This window comes from Marmota monax, unplaced genomic scaffold, assembly GCF_021218885.2.
Source record: "Marmota monax isolate L192 unplaced genomic scaffold, Marmota_monax_Labrador192_F-V1.1 WCK01_AAM20220418_F8-fsc00038, whole genome shotgun sequence".
Taxonomy (NCBI): domain Eukaryota; kingdom Metazoa; phylum Chordata; class Mammalia; order Rodentia; family Sciuridae; genus Marmota; species Marmota monax.
The window spans coordinates 1076390-1089467 of NW_026692498.1; the positions used below are offsets into that span (position 1 = coordinate 1076390).

At 46.6% G+C, this 13078-nt stretch overlaps 1 protein-coding gene and 1 pseudogene across 1 annotated transcript in view; one reads left to right on the forward strand and one right to left on the reverse strand.

Moving 5' to 3' along the window:
- The window catches only part of Tollip (toll interacting protein), a 29176-nt gene extending 21887 nt beyond the window's left edge, over positions 1-7289 (reverse strand). Inside the window, exon 1 of the mRNA XM_046444800.2 lies at positions 7125-7289. Coding sequence (XP_046300756.1) covers positions 7125-7157 — 33 coding nt within the window. The 5' untranslated portion in view covers positions 7158-7289. The remainder of the gene's footprint in view (positions 1-7124) is intronic.
- A 191-nt stretch (positions 7290-7480) lies between these two features.
- On the forward strand, positions 7481-12875 carry LOC131424186 (acidic leucine-rich nuclear phosphoprotein 32 family member B-like; annotated as a pseudogene).
- Positions 12876-13078: the final 203 nt, after the last annotated feature.

Sequence of the window (13078 nt, forward strand, 5' to 3'; positions counted from 1 at the left end):
ATTGGCCAAGCACAGTGATGCATGTCTGTACCCCAACCTGGGCAACTTTGTGAGATCCTGTCTCAAAATAAAAAATATAATGGACTGAGAATTGGGAATGTAGCTCAGTGGTATAGCTCCAGGGTTCTATCCCCAGTATAGCAGGGAAAGAAGAGAGGGAAGGAGGGGAGGGGAGGGGACGGGAGAGGAGAGGAGAGGAGAGGAGAGGAGAGGAGAGGAGAGGAAGAGAGGAGATGAGAAAATACAATACTCACAACAACCAAGCTCTTGGAGTCAACACACACAGGCTAAATTCCCACCTACTAATCTGAGAGGCTGCCTACCACATACCATATACTATAGCTCTAGGGTTGCTGTCGAAAACATCTGCACCTCCTGGGAACACACCCAGTGCAGGTAGACAGGTCAGCAGGTGTCCCAGCACTGGTCAGTGTGTGTGTGGGTGGTCCTGGCAGCTGCTGCAAAAATGGGAGTCAGGAAAAGCTGCTCACAGGGAGTCAGGATGAGTCTCTTCTTCATCAATCTCTTGTCTGTCCCCTTCTTAGGAAAGGAACCTCCAGGCAGTGGGATTCCTTTTTACTGTATTCTTCTAGGTTTTTGCTACAGAATGGGACTGCTTTTCAATGGGGCAAAAGTATAACTAAAGAGCAACTATACTGTTACTTTTCAAAAGGTTTTCTTTCATCTTAAGGTTACAAACAGGAAAGGGTAACAAGGAGAGTCTGTATGACTAGGCAGGGGAAGGGGAGCAAAGTCTGTTTACAATGGAGAAAAGCCACCCACTCTGCCTAGGCCAAGTGACCATGTCTCACACTAGGGACATACTGCAGAACTCTGCCCAGTCTGCCTTCTCCAACCACCAAGATCCCCCCAAAACAAGAGAAGCCTGAAACTCACAGATTAGAGGAGAGGCAGCAGTCACATATGAGTACAGGGTAGGGACCCCAACAGATACAGGGAGCAAGCAGAGTGTAGAGCTGACAGGCGAGGACCAAAGCCAGCTCTGCTCACAGTGATAGGCACACTGATAGTAAGTGAACTAGATGAGGGTCATGGGGTACTCTCTACCATCTCTGGAGTTTTTCTTTAAATACAAAATTATTCCCAAATCAGCTTATTAGAAAAAAAAATTAAACTTAACCTAAAGAAAGAGAGGGGAGGGGTGTCAGCCATTGCCAAACAACAAGCAAACTGGTTATGCAACCAACACACTGTCCACACTTGCCTGCTGGTGCAAGTTCCTGCTGGTTTCTCAATTTAGAATGAATCCGTCCAAATGAGGACACATTTCTATACCTTAAAAAGCTACCACTGCTAACAAAATAAGTTAATGCTTCACAATTCATGGGTGGGTCCAGGTGCTGACGCAAATTCCCTCAAATTAGTGGCAGTTCTGGAGAATGTCATGAATAATCATGTATTTCACATGTATTTTTAAAATTCAGTGCTAATCCTAAAACATGTTTTTGCCATATTATGACAGAGATGTTTGGCCACATGAAAATATATGCTTTATCCTGCTCAAAGATGTGGGAATGTAAAAAGAAAATGATTCAACTTGATATCAGACACAAAATGGATCTTTTTAATATGGTTTTGCTTAAAGTTTCAAAATAAGTAAACTGAGTTCAACACTAACAAATGATTTTAAAGCCCTTTGTAAAAACTCCAAAATTCCACTTCCAAGGACCAGTCCTGAGAAAATGCTTGCTTACAGGTGTATGAGCACAGGTATGCTTGCTGCCTCTTTGCTTGGGAAAAGGAACAGTCATCTGGGGTGCCAGCATGGCTGGCTCTCCCAGCCAGGAGCATCTGCCTGACATAGACCTACAAGCCCTGAAAAGGAATGAGGTGCTCCTATCTTCCTAACATGACAAAGAGACCCCTGGGTCCCTGATGGAAAAGAGGGTGGGCAGAAGGGACATGCTGGGCCTCACACCTGGCACTGCCTTGTGCCTAGCCACTGAGTACAGAGCAGTGAACCAGTGGAGAGAGTGTTTGAATCCACTCCTGGGTGCGCTTGAAAGGCAGAGCCCATGGGATTTCCTGGCAGATGAAGGAGACAAGGTGGTCCCAAGGCTTTTGTCCTGAGCAACATGAAGGGAGGATTTGCCCACCTGCATGTCTAAACCATTCCAGAGGAAAGCAGAGAGCTTCTGGACTACAGGTTCTGAGTTTAGGAAAGAGGTAGGAGAGGACAAGCACCATCACCAGCACACATAAAGCCATGGCACTAAGAAGACCTCCAAGGGAGTGAGGGAGAAATTGGCCAGGTGAATGTGGTGTTGGAGCTTCTGTGATGGCTGAGTCAGAGCCAAGGGCTACTGCCCCTGGGTGCAGCCTTCCAGAGCCAGAGCTGCTGTCCCTCCTACCAGTTCCATAGCCATGCTGCCTCCCTGCCTCTTGCAGGTCCCCCAGCCCCATAAACCATCGTGTACCTAGCTCTACTGTCTAGCTGGTGTCAAAGCAAAGACAGTTAGGGATTTGGCCACAGTAAAAGCCAAGTTTCTGAGAAATGAAAACTGAACCATAGACACCCAGCAAGTTCACTAGTCCACAGTAGTCCCCAGACCAGGCCTGGGGCAGGCACTGCCCACACACCAACTCTACCCATCCTCTCTTAAGCCCTGAAAACAATTTTGTGAATGGTGACCAGATCAAAGACTGAGAGTTGTTGCTGTACTTAAAGTCTCAAATAATTTACATGTCCAAAATTTCAATAGGCAAAAAAGAAGTAATGACTCTCAAGAGAGGCCAGGCAGAGGTTTGAAAGGCAGGAGGAAGACAGCAAGCTGACTTTCAACATACCAAGAGGAGAAGCAAATACCAACCACAATACCACACACAGCAGCATGGGTCCTTAGGAATTAAGATCTAAAAGAGGAACTTTAAGCAAAGGTAAAGAGAGCAGCATATATTTCAGCAAATCTCAACAAGCACTGACTGCATAAAAATGCTGTTGCTCCCTGTGGGAGGGTCAAAAAAAATGCAGGAACTATAACACAGAGCATACACAGCACCCAGGCTAGGAAGAACTCATCCAAGGCTGCACTGAGGTCTTGGCACTGCCAGGCAAAGCAACTATGATGACTGACTTCAGAGCTTCATCTGCATGTTAACATTTCTAGGTTAACCACTCAAGAGAACAAAACACATTATGTATTTTCCAAACCAGCACAGAACTTAGTAATGAACTGAATGTTTTTAAACCTATGTATAATAAATCAAAAAGAAACAAATAAAATAAATAAAAGCACAAAAGTGTTAAAACATGTATATATACTCATATATATAAATACATTCATATATATATATATACATATATATATATATATACACACACACACACACACACACACACAAACACATGTATGTAACAATAAAAACTAAGAGTTTTGGGGCTGGGGATGTGGCTCAAGTGGTAGCACGCTCGCCTGGCATGCGCGGGGCGCTGGGTTCAATCCTCAGTACCACATAAAAATAAAAAATAAAGATGTTGTGTCCACCGAAAACTAAAAAATAAATATTAAAAAAAAACTAAGAGTTTTTATTGTTACATAAGAGGTTACTGGAGATTGAACCCAGTAACGCTCTACCACTGAACTATATCCCCAGCCCTCTTTATTTTTGAGACAGGGTCTCACTAAGTTGCTGAAGCTGGCCTCGAACTTGCAATCCTCCTACCTCAGCCTCCTGAGTCACTGGGACTACAAGTTTGCACTAACACACTGGACCTAGATATTTGGCTTTTTAAGAATGCAGCTGTGGGCTGGGGATGCAGCTCAGTGGTAGAGCACTTGTCTAACATGCATAAGGCCCTCAGTTCTATCCCCAGTACTGTAAAATTACAAGAAAAAAGAATGTGCCTGTTTGCTATTGATGATGAATATATCTTAAACATAGATTCTGAGTAAACTGTAAATCAAAGAAAAACAAACAAATAAACACTCCCTAGAAGGAAAGCAAAGTAGCCATCCTAGTATCAGACAAATGAGCAAAGGTAAAAGGTCAGAGAGGCTACCACTTCCTGGCCACAGCCCCACTTACTAGAGGATCAGCAATGCTAAGTATGCATGTACAATTAACCTGGCCTCAGATTCCCAAGCAGACGTTCACAGCAGCCAGAGACCCGAGCCAATGACCCAGCTGGTGAGCACCACTCAGCCTGCTCAGGACCTGACCATAAACATGTAGCTAGGGATGAGAGCCAAAGACTCAGGCACAGAAGGCTTGAAAACCATGGGCTCTTGGTACACTCAAGAAAGAGACAGCCAATACAAACCTCAAAAGAAAACCAACCCCTTCCTCTATCCCTACAATAAGGGGAAAGACTAGGCAATTAACTTTGCCTGCCCTGACACACGCTCCTTCAAGACAGACAGATAGCTCTGGCTGATGGCAAGGCTTATCGTTACAGCCCAGTTCACAAATGAAGAATGGAAGACCATTTTTGAACACCACCCCTTGCCATCCCTAATGAAGCCACAAGCTTAGCAAGAGTCATCAATGAAGTCAGAGACCAACATAACCCTGGACAGGCCTGTGCCACCAGGGACCATCCGAGAGACACCCAGAGATAAGGGCAGAGCTGGCCACTGATCAACCAGCATCTCCAAAAGCAGGACAAGGAACCAGAAGCAGATGACCCCACACACTGACCACTCCTGACATGAATGCCAGCCAGCCTTAAACAGGTCTCCTGCCTACATACCCACACACCCACAGAGAAACAGGACCCTCTGTCACTTCTTGTTGGAACCCCTTTGGAGCTTTCTAATAGAACTAAGCAGAAGAAAGGTAGTCATTCCAAAACAGCAGCATTTTTCAAAAGTAAGGCAGATACAATACAGGGTGTGGCATCCCTTAGTGGCTATTCAAGAAAAACTACCCTGAAGATGTATGTGCTGCTTCTCCTGAAGCAAGAACTGCACTGGTTCTGCTAACAGAAGCAAAGACTCCTTCCTTCAGACCTGTAGGATGCTAGGTATATACATGTCCTCCCCTCACCATCCCTAGCTCAAAAAAGGGACAAAGGGCCCTCCCATACCCTTGTCAGATTGTCCTCTGCCCCTTTACAGCCCACAGGATTCTGCATGGGAATTCCATCCCCACCCACGGGAAGCAGTAGTCAGCCAGAGTCAGCTGCCCAAGCACAAGTTCAGGCTCCCAGGCTGGAAGACCTGAACCATGACCTAAACCCCACCAGGGGCTGACACGCAGGAGGCTGCCTGCCAGATTCCAGGACTGACCACACACACTCACTGTATCACAGGTCCTGTTTGGAAAGCCAGCACCCTGTTAATCTTCACATCTCCATAACTCCGTTTCTTGTAACAGAAAAAGTAGGGATGTAATAAACATCAATACATCCTGGCAAAAGTAAGAATTTTACTGGACCCTAGTCACTGTTGCAGCAGGGGCTATGGGCAGGTCAGCTAGCAGCAGCTGCTGCTGGAAAGGGTGAAGCTGCAGAGAGCATGTGTCCACCAAACTCACAGAAACACTGTCACTGGCCAGATAAGGCTCAAGGGTCATTTCAGTCTTCCATCTATAAGACAGCTTGCTCATGGCCAAACAACATACCCCCTTCTCCATCTCCAGAACTTCCTGTTTCCAGTGGCTCCCCTCCTGGTCCACTCCATGCTTCTGTTTCCCTTTCAAGACTCAAGTCGGATATACTGCCTCAATGAGACTTACATACCCAGGCTGGGGAGCAAATTTCACAGCACCTAACTCCTGAATCGAGGCCTGGACCCTCTGAGTCACCACTTACAGCCACCTGTTCTGGTGCTACACACCTGTGGTTCACTGAGCCATGGGTGCTCTGAATGCCATGATCATTCACACTGCTGAATATTTTAGTCACCATGTACCCCAAGTAGAGTCCAAGACTCCAGTTCACTAATAATGCCGCCTTAGAGCCCAGACCCAATGTTACTGCATGCTTGCAAGTCATTAGGGTGCCCCTAAAACATTGCTTTGTCTACATGTAATACAGATAGGGAACCATGTGACCCCCCTGAACACTGAACAAGTAGGAAACTGGACCAAGCCACAGCACTGGACACCACAGATCCACCAAGTTTGAACACTGCCTGCATTCCCAATAACTCATCAGTATGTACATTACTCCAGTTCACATGGTCACAGCAACAGAGACAGTTCCCATCAGTAATGGTGAAGGCTAACATTGGTTGCTCACTTCATTCCAGACAGATTGCACCAGTGTACTAACTCGAACTCAGTCCCACCCCAGACTGAGTTTACAGGAGGTCAGGACACTCCCAGACCACACAGCAATGGAGGGGCTGTCCTGCTGGTCACTTGCTTCAGTGGAGGATATGGACAGGGGAAAGCCCACATCTCTGTTGAGTAAGCCAGGTAGAAATGAGAAAACTGCCAACATGACCTGCTGTTGTTCCCTAGGGTGGCTCTGGACGAAGACATGGAAACAGTGAGCAAGGGAGGCAACCCTGACTCTCCGTACTGACTCTGGAAAGCTCCCACACCAAGTGTGACAAGTATGTCGGGAGGTTCACATCAAAGACCTCAGAAAAAGTCTGCAGCAGAGAGTCTGCTCTCTGACAACACTGTCAACACCCAGCTTCTCTAGCCTCAGTTCTGCACTCCAGGGGATGGACACTGAGCACCCTCAGCTGAGCCGCTGGGAGACCATCCCGGCCAGCTCTCCAGAGGACACAGCACCACTACGGAAACCAAGACAGGGCTCCAGAGAAAATTCCAGCCGGAAGGGTCTTCCATCTTCCAACTTCCCTGATCCCACTCTCTCATTTGCAAAGGAAGAAACCGACTTGGAAAGGTGACCACTAACTGGGCCCAGAAAACGGTCCCCACTGCCCTCGCTGTGTGGGGGGGTGAGGGAACTGCCTCATCTGGGGCCCGCCCGGCTGGGGGTCCTGAAGGCGCCAGCTCCGGCCTACCACGCGCCCAGCCCGCGCGTGGGTCCAGCCCCACCCCGAGCTTCCGCGCAGCACTGCGGGCGCGCGCGACGGCCGAGGAAAGCCGGCGCCCGGCCGCCCGCGCAGCTGACGGAAGAAGCGACCCGAGGCCCCTCCCGTTGCTTGAGGTCGCCGCCCCCGCCCGGCCCTCTCCGGTGGCCTCACCGGCCCGCGCTGCGTGCTGACGGTGGTTGCCATGGTGGTTCGGCGGCCCCCCACACCTCGCCGACCCGACAGTGACGCGCAGGATAAGCTCTTCCGCCCCGCCGGAGCCTGCGTGCCAACGGTTGTCCCCCAGGCAGCCGCCGTCCGTCAGGTGACGGCCGCCGTGCCCCGCCCCCAGCGCGCTCACCGCGCAGGCGCAGCGCAGGCACCGCCCCTTCCGGCTTCGCCGCGCACGCGCGCTCCAGGTTCAGGGGGGCCGGGACCGGCCGCTGGAAGGCGCCTGCGCAGTGGCTCTCTCCCGCCCCGGCCGCCCTGCGAAGGGCTCCCCCTCGCCTGCCTTCTGCGCATGCCCACACTGCAGCGGAGTCGGGAACTCCTCACTTCCGTCAGGTCAGGCTACAAGCTGGGGTCTGGAGATACCATCTGCCCTGGCAGTTGTCTGATGCGCTGGAGAGGATTGTTTAAGATTGAGAACAAACCGTGGGCAGCTGTCCCTGCAGTCCTAATTCACTCAGAATCCCTTGGAGGTAGAGCATTTACGTGGGAACGCTAAAGAAGTGGACCCAGGGGAGACCGGCCCAGGCCTAGGGGTGGTGGGGGCCAGGCAGACCAGAGCGATAGGCGCTTGAGGCTGAGGGAAGGGTTCTGTAGACTGTACTGAACCGCATCTTTCCTTTCCAAGAAACGATTTACTCCCAGCCCTGCCTGGCTACAGTGGACACAGCCTGTGTGGACACAGCAAACGACCTGCTGTCTGCAGGAGAAATGCGGGCCCAAGATAATGTCAAAAAGAGGAACCTGAGTTACCCTGAAGGAGAGGCTTTTGTGACCCTTTCCGCAGAATAGATCCTGGTACTCAGGAGGCTAAGGATAATTCCCTCTAACCAAAAAATCTGTAAGAACAGGTTCCAATTAGAACTGGTCAGCATGGGCCAAAGTGACCTAGAGTTGTCCTGGCCACAGGGCCTTGAAAGTCTGATGTCATCCTGCAGTCAGTCAAAAGTTAAGAGGTTGACCTGGACAGGACTCTGGAAACTTCTCCTGGACCCCCAATAAAACTGGAGCAGAGACGAGGCACACTGTCCCTCTCGTCTGTGAGAGGACCCACTCTCCCTTGAGAGTGTTCCTTTTCCACCTTCATAGCCCTTTAATAATTCGTGCTTGTTACTCGCAGGACATGTTCAAAATCTTCTGAACTGATTGCAAGAATGGGGGTGTTCACACTACCCCAGTTTCCGAGAAGGTCCCAGCCCTGTAATGAGGGGCACAGGTTTGCAGGTGAGTGGAAGAGCTGAGAGAACCCAAGTGGCCACCCTGTGTTCTGCATAGCTCCCCAGAGGGTATCTCATCCCTCCAATTGTGGCCTCTCAGCCCTCCCCAGGATTCTGCCAGGGAAGACCAGCCTTGGATCTTCCAGCCTATTACTCATCTAGGGGTGCTGAGCTCATTGTCTCAGTTCAGCAAAGAATTGAAGAACAGGATACAGAGATAGCAAACAAGCAGCTGGTTTATTGCAAAAGTCACAGAGACAAACTTCTCCAAAGAGAAGAGGCCCCAGAGCCAGGAATGTGGTGGGGAAGTCTTGGCTTGTTCTTTTTATGGGCTCTGGAATTTCCTCCTTTCCTTACCTCCTCCCCTGTCCATGGTCTCCTCACTATTATTGATTGGTGCCCTCTGTGACGATGCATCTGTTTTAATTTTTCTATTTTATCCCCGACTTAGGGGCATGAGTACAGAAGTATCTGTCTGATTGGGTCCCCTGCTTATGTCCACAAGCATTTTTGTCAAGCAGGAAGTTGACCTCATCAGAAAACTCTCTCCATGCTCATTTGCTCTGGCCCTGCCCCCAACCTCCCTACTTGCCATCTTGCCCTGGCTGCTAAGGCCCTTCTTTATCTCCCTCATGCCTGGGCCCATCTTCTCTGCACTCCACACAGGACTACAGTGTAGCATGAAGAGTGAGGTTGTGTTCTTTATCTCATGAATTTGAAGAATAAAATCCATGGACACGTGGGGCTGGGGCTGGGGCCCAACGGTAGTTCACTTGCCTGGCATGTGTGAGGCACTGGGTTCAATTCTCAGCACCACATATAAATATATAAATAAAATAAAGGTCTATCAACAATTAAAAAAATTTTTAAATCCATGGACACAAGGGTAAGAGCAAAGTCACAGGCTTTACTAGAGTAATAGAAAGAAACCAGTGCTCCCAAAGAGGATGGGGTCCCCAGAGAAGGATACTAAAGAGAGGCTACTGTCTAGGGGTTTATATAGATCTATAAGTTTAAAGAAGTCAGCCCCATGCCCAACCCTGGGTAAGGCATTCAGTGACACAATGTATTCATACAGCTTTAGTCCAAATATTGATATGAAAATATCAATCAGTCATTTCCCCTTCTTTGGAGAGGCATGGACCCATCCACCCCACCCCCAGTCACATAGGTCCTGATTTTAAAAGTTTAAAAGTTTCTTACCAACTATCTTCAGTGCTGTGTGTGTTCTACTGCCCAGGAAGATACCCAGGGACCCACCTCCCTATTCTCCCAGCCTCATCTCTTCCTCCTGACATCATTACCCCCCACATCTGTAGCAGTAACCCTAATTGCTTGAGGGAATTTGGATAATGACCACTCTAACTTTTTTAGGCTGAAAGCGGGTGTTGAGAAGGGAAGAACAGTCAGGGTCTTTGTACAGAGTCCTTTCTAATGGGCCCCCAGATAAGTGAGGTGGTACTTCCATGGTAGATAGCATCTCCATGACCATCTAGAGTTAACAGAATATTTAGGAGACTCGGGCATCAGGGCAATACAGAGGTCCATGGTGAGAGTTGGCAGGTGACTGGACATGGTCTACTTAGGATGAGGATCATGCCAGTACAACAATAAGCAAGACAGCAAAGCATTATTTTTTGCAAACAAATAGCACAAAAACAATCAGTGTTGGGGCTGGGGTTGTGGCTCAGAGGCAGAGCGCTCGCCTACCATGCATGAGCACTGGGTTCGAGCCTCAGAACCACATAAAAATAAAAAATAAAGATATTGTTATAATTAAAAATAAAAAAACTAATCAGTGTTAGTCTAAAGACCATGATCATAGTAACTTGTTAAAAAGTGTGGCCTGACACAGTGTTTATACTAGTGAGTGCAGGACAATTAAGGCTTTAGAAACATCAACGAAGCTGTTAAAGACATATGCACAACTCTAAATTTTTGTAGTGGCACAGGTTCCCCTTGAGCTATGGAATGCCATCTGATTTTTGTAAAATAGCTTTCTCATTGGCCTTACCTCTGTGTTAGCAGAAGGGTCCCTTTAGTTATGTCACTTAGGACTCTCTTGGTAAAGTTAGCTAGAGCTTTCGTGCGCCACATTACATCTTTTAGAGCAATCCAGGGGACAAATATCAGAGCTAAATAATTACACCAGTGAAAATCATATTGTGCTCACCTATTTGGGAGGTTAGGAAAACACTGTAGGTCTCAAACTGACTCAGAGCAAGCCTAGCACACTGGAAGCATCTTTTGTGGTAGTTTTCAGACACTCCTGTATAAGAGTCCCCCCCTTTTTTTTAGCCTCCCAGTTTAACTTACTTTTGGGGGGAATGACACAAGTGTACATGTCAGGTTACATTGAAAGAACCATGTTCTTTTTTTTTTTTTAATGCTCATGTATGGCTGTGCTTTGCTTATAATTCTCCTGCCAGGTATTTAAGGCCAAGTTGGTCAAAAGTTGACCCTGTTCTCATCTACTGTTAGTAATCAGCAGAGATTTATCAGGGATGGCTCTTGGGAACCTTTGAGAAGACTCTTGGTTCCTTTAGCTTTCCTCGACCAGTCATGCCATCTGCTGACCACATAGGGCTTCCTTCAGAAGTATCAGGGATACTTCCTCCTCCAATACTCCTCTTCTTTGCAAAATATGCACTGTCTGGCTTCCTGTTCTCTAGGGTCTCCACACTCCCCTTGATGAAGAGGTCCAGTGCCTCCCCAGGTTCAGGGCCCTCAGAAAAGTTCCATCATCCCCTGAGCTCCAGCTGACCTTAGTGGGCAGGGGCCAAAATACTGGCTGCTTTTCCTTGGCCCTTTTACTTCCTTGACTTTGATCTCCAAGTTTTGGAGAGGCCATTTCATCATTTTGAAGTAGGAGTAGTGGGTTTTAATTTCAATATCTGTAATTTCATAGTCACCCTCTTTAATTAATTAGGGACAGTATTAATACTAAAAGTCAGCATTACATTCTATCTGTTCTGATGCCGATGGTTTATTGTCTTAAATCAACTCAGGTTGGTCCATTAGAAGAAGTAATTTTCTAAAATACTAACAGGCAACAATTATAAAGTAGTATGAGGATTTAGTTCGTGTAATAGCTTCAAACCAAGAGACCTGGTGTTGATAATAGTACTTAGGTATATTGATATCTATTTCACGTCTACAAAGACCAATTTATGAATGCATCACATATAAAATCCTTTTCATATTTTGTTTCTTTTGCAACTCTCTTATAATCTTAAAGACCTTTTATAATCTACTCAAACCTTTCCTTGGTTTGCATTATATCCCTTATTTACTTTGAAATCACAGTAATCTTTATAACAAAAAAAAATCTGTCTTTTGAACACAATCTTAAATAAGCTTAATTCTGGCCTGTTTTGGAGCCATACTAACATGGAGTAAGGTGAGAAGCAGAGCCTTAACTCAGGTGAGATATCAGAAATGGACATTATCTGATATATACATGCATCTCATTTATATAACAATAAAACATTTATGTAGTTAAAGAAAACAGATATAAGCCAGGTTTTTAAATGTCAGTGTGGCCCTTTCATGTCAGATACAATGTATAAAAGAGCCTTCATTCATTACCATTCATTACCATACATACATTACTATGTATTAAACATACATAGCTTCCATTTTACAAGCTTTTACATAACACTTAGACAAAGCTGAGACAAACATACTTTGTTTTTTATTTGTATACATGTCTTTAGTCACATAAGTCTAGAATGACAGCTGTATTGTAATATCCTAAAATAACAGTTGTTTGTTTAACCAGAGCTACAAAACAAATTTAAAATAGGTATGAACCCTAGTTCATAAAACCTAATAGACACAAGAAGTTATCTTGATAAACAAGATCAGATCAATGTTTTTAAAAATCTTGTCCTTTTCCCTCAGTTTAATAAATGTAGACTTGATTTCAGTTTCAAATCTCCCCAAGCTACCTAAATTGAAAAAGCTGAGCTCTATGGAGGTCTGGATATGTTAGCAGAAAGACTTTCCAACCTCACACATCTAAATTCAAGTGGAAATAAACTGAAAGACATCAGCACCTTGGAACCTTTGAAAAAGTTGGATTGTCTGAAGAGCCTGGATCTGTTTAACTGTGAAGTCACTGATCTGAATGGTTACTGAGAGTGTGTTCGGACTCCTGCCCCAGCTGACCGACCTGGACGGCTACGATGCAGAAGACGGGGAAGCCCCCTGACGCAGATGTGGAGGTGGATGGTGTGGATGAAGAAGAGGAGGAGGAAGAAGGAGAAGTGAAGAAGATGAGGAGAATGAGGATGGTGAGGAGGAAGAGTTTGAGGAAGAAGATGAGGAAGATGAGGTCAGCGGGGAGGAAGAAGAATTTGGGCATGATGGAGAAGTAGATGAAGATGAGGAAGAGGAGGATGAGGATGAAGAAGAGGAAGAAAGCGAGAAAGTTGAAAAGAGGAAGAGAGAAACAGATGATTAAGAAGAAGATGATTAAGACCCAGAAAAACCGCCAAACAAAACTGTTCAGTCTTGGTTGGACTGCTCATGGATTTGATAGCTGTTTAAAAAAGAAAAAAAAAAGGTAGCTGTGATACAAACCCCAGGACGCCCACCCACCAAAGGGCCAAAGAAGAGTTCCTGTGACATTCCGCCTTCCTCCTTTTAGTCCCTCTTGTAATCCACCGCCAGCTTGGGGAG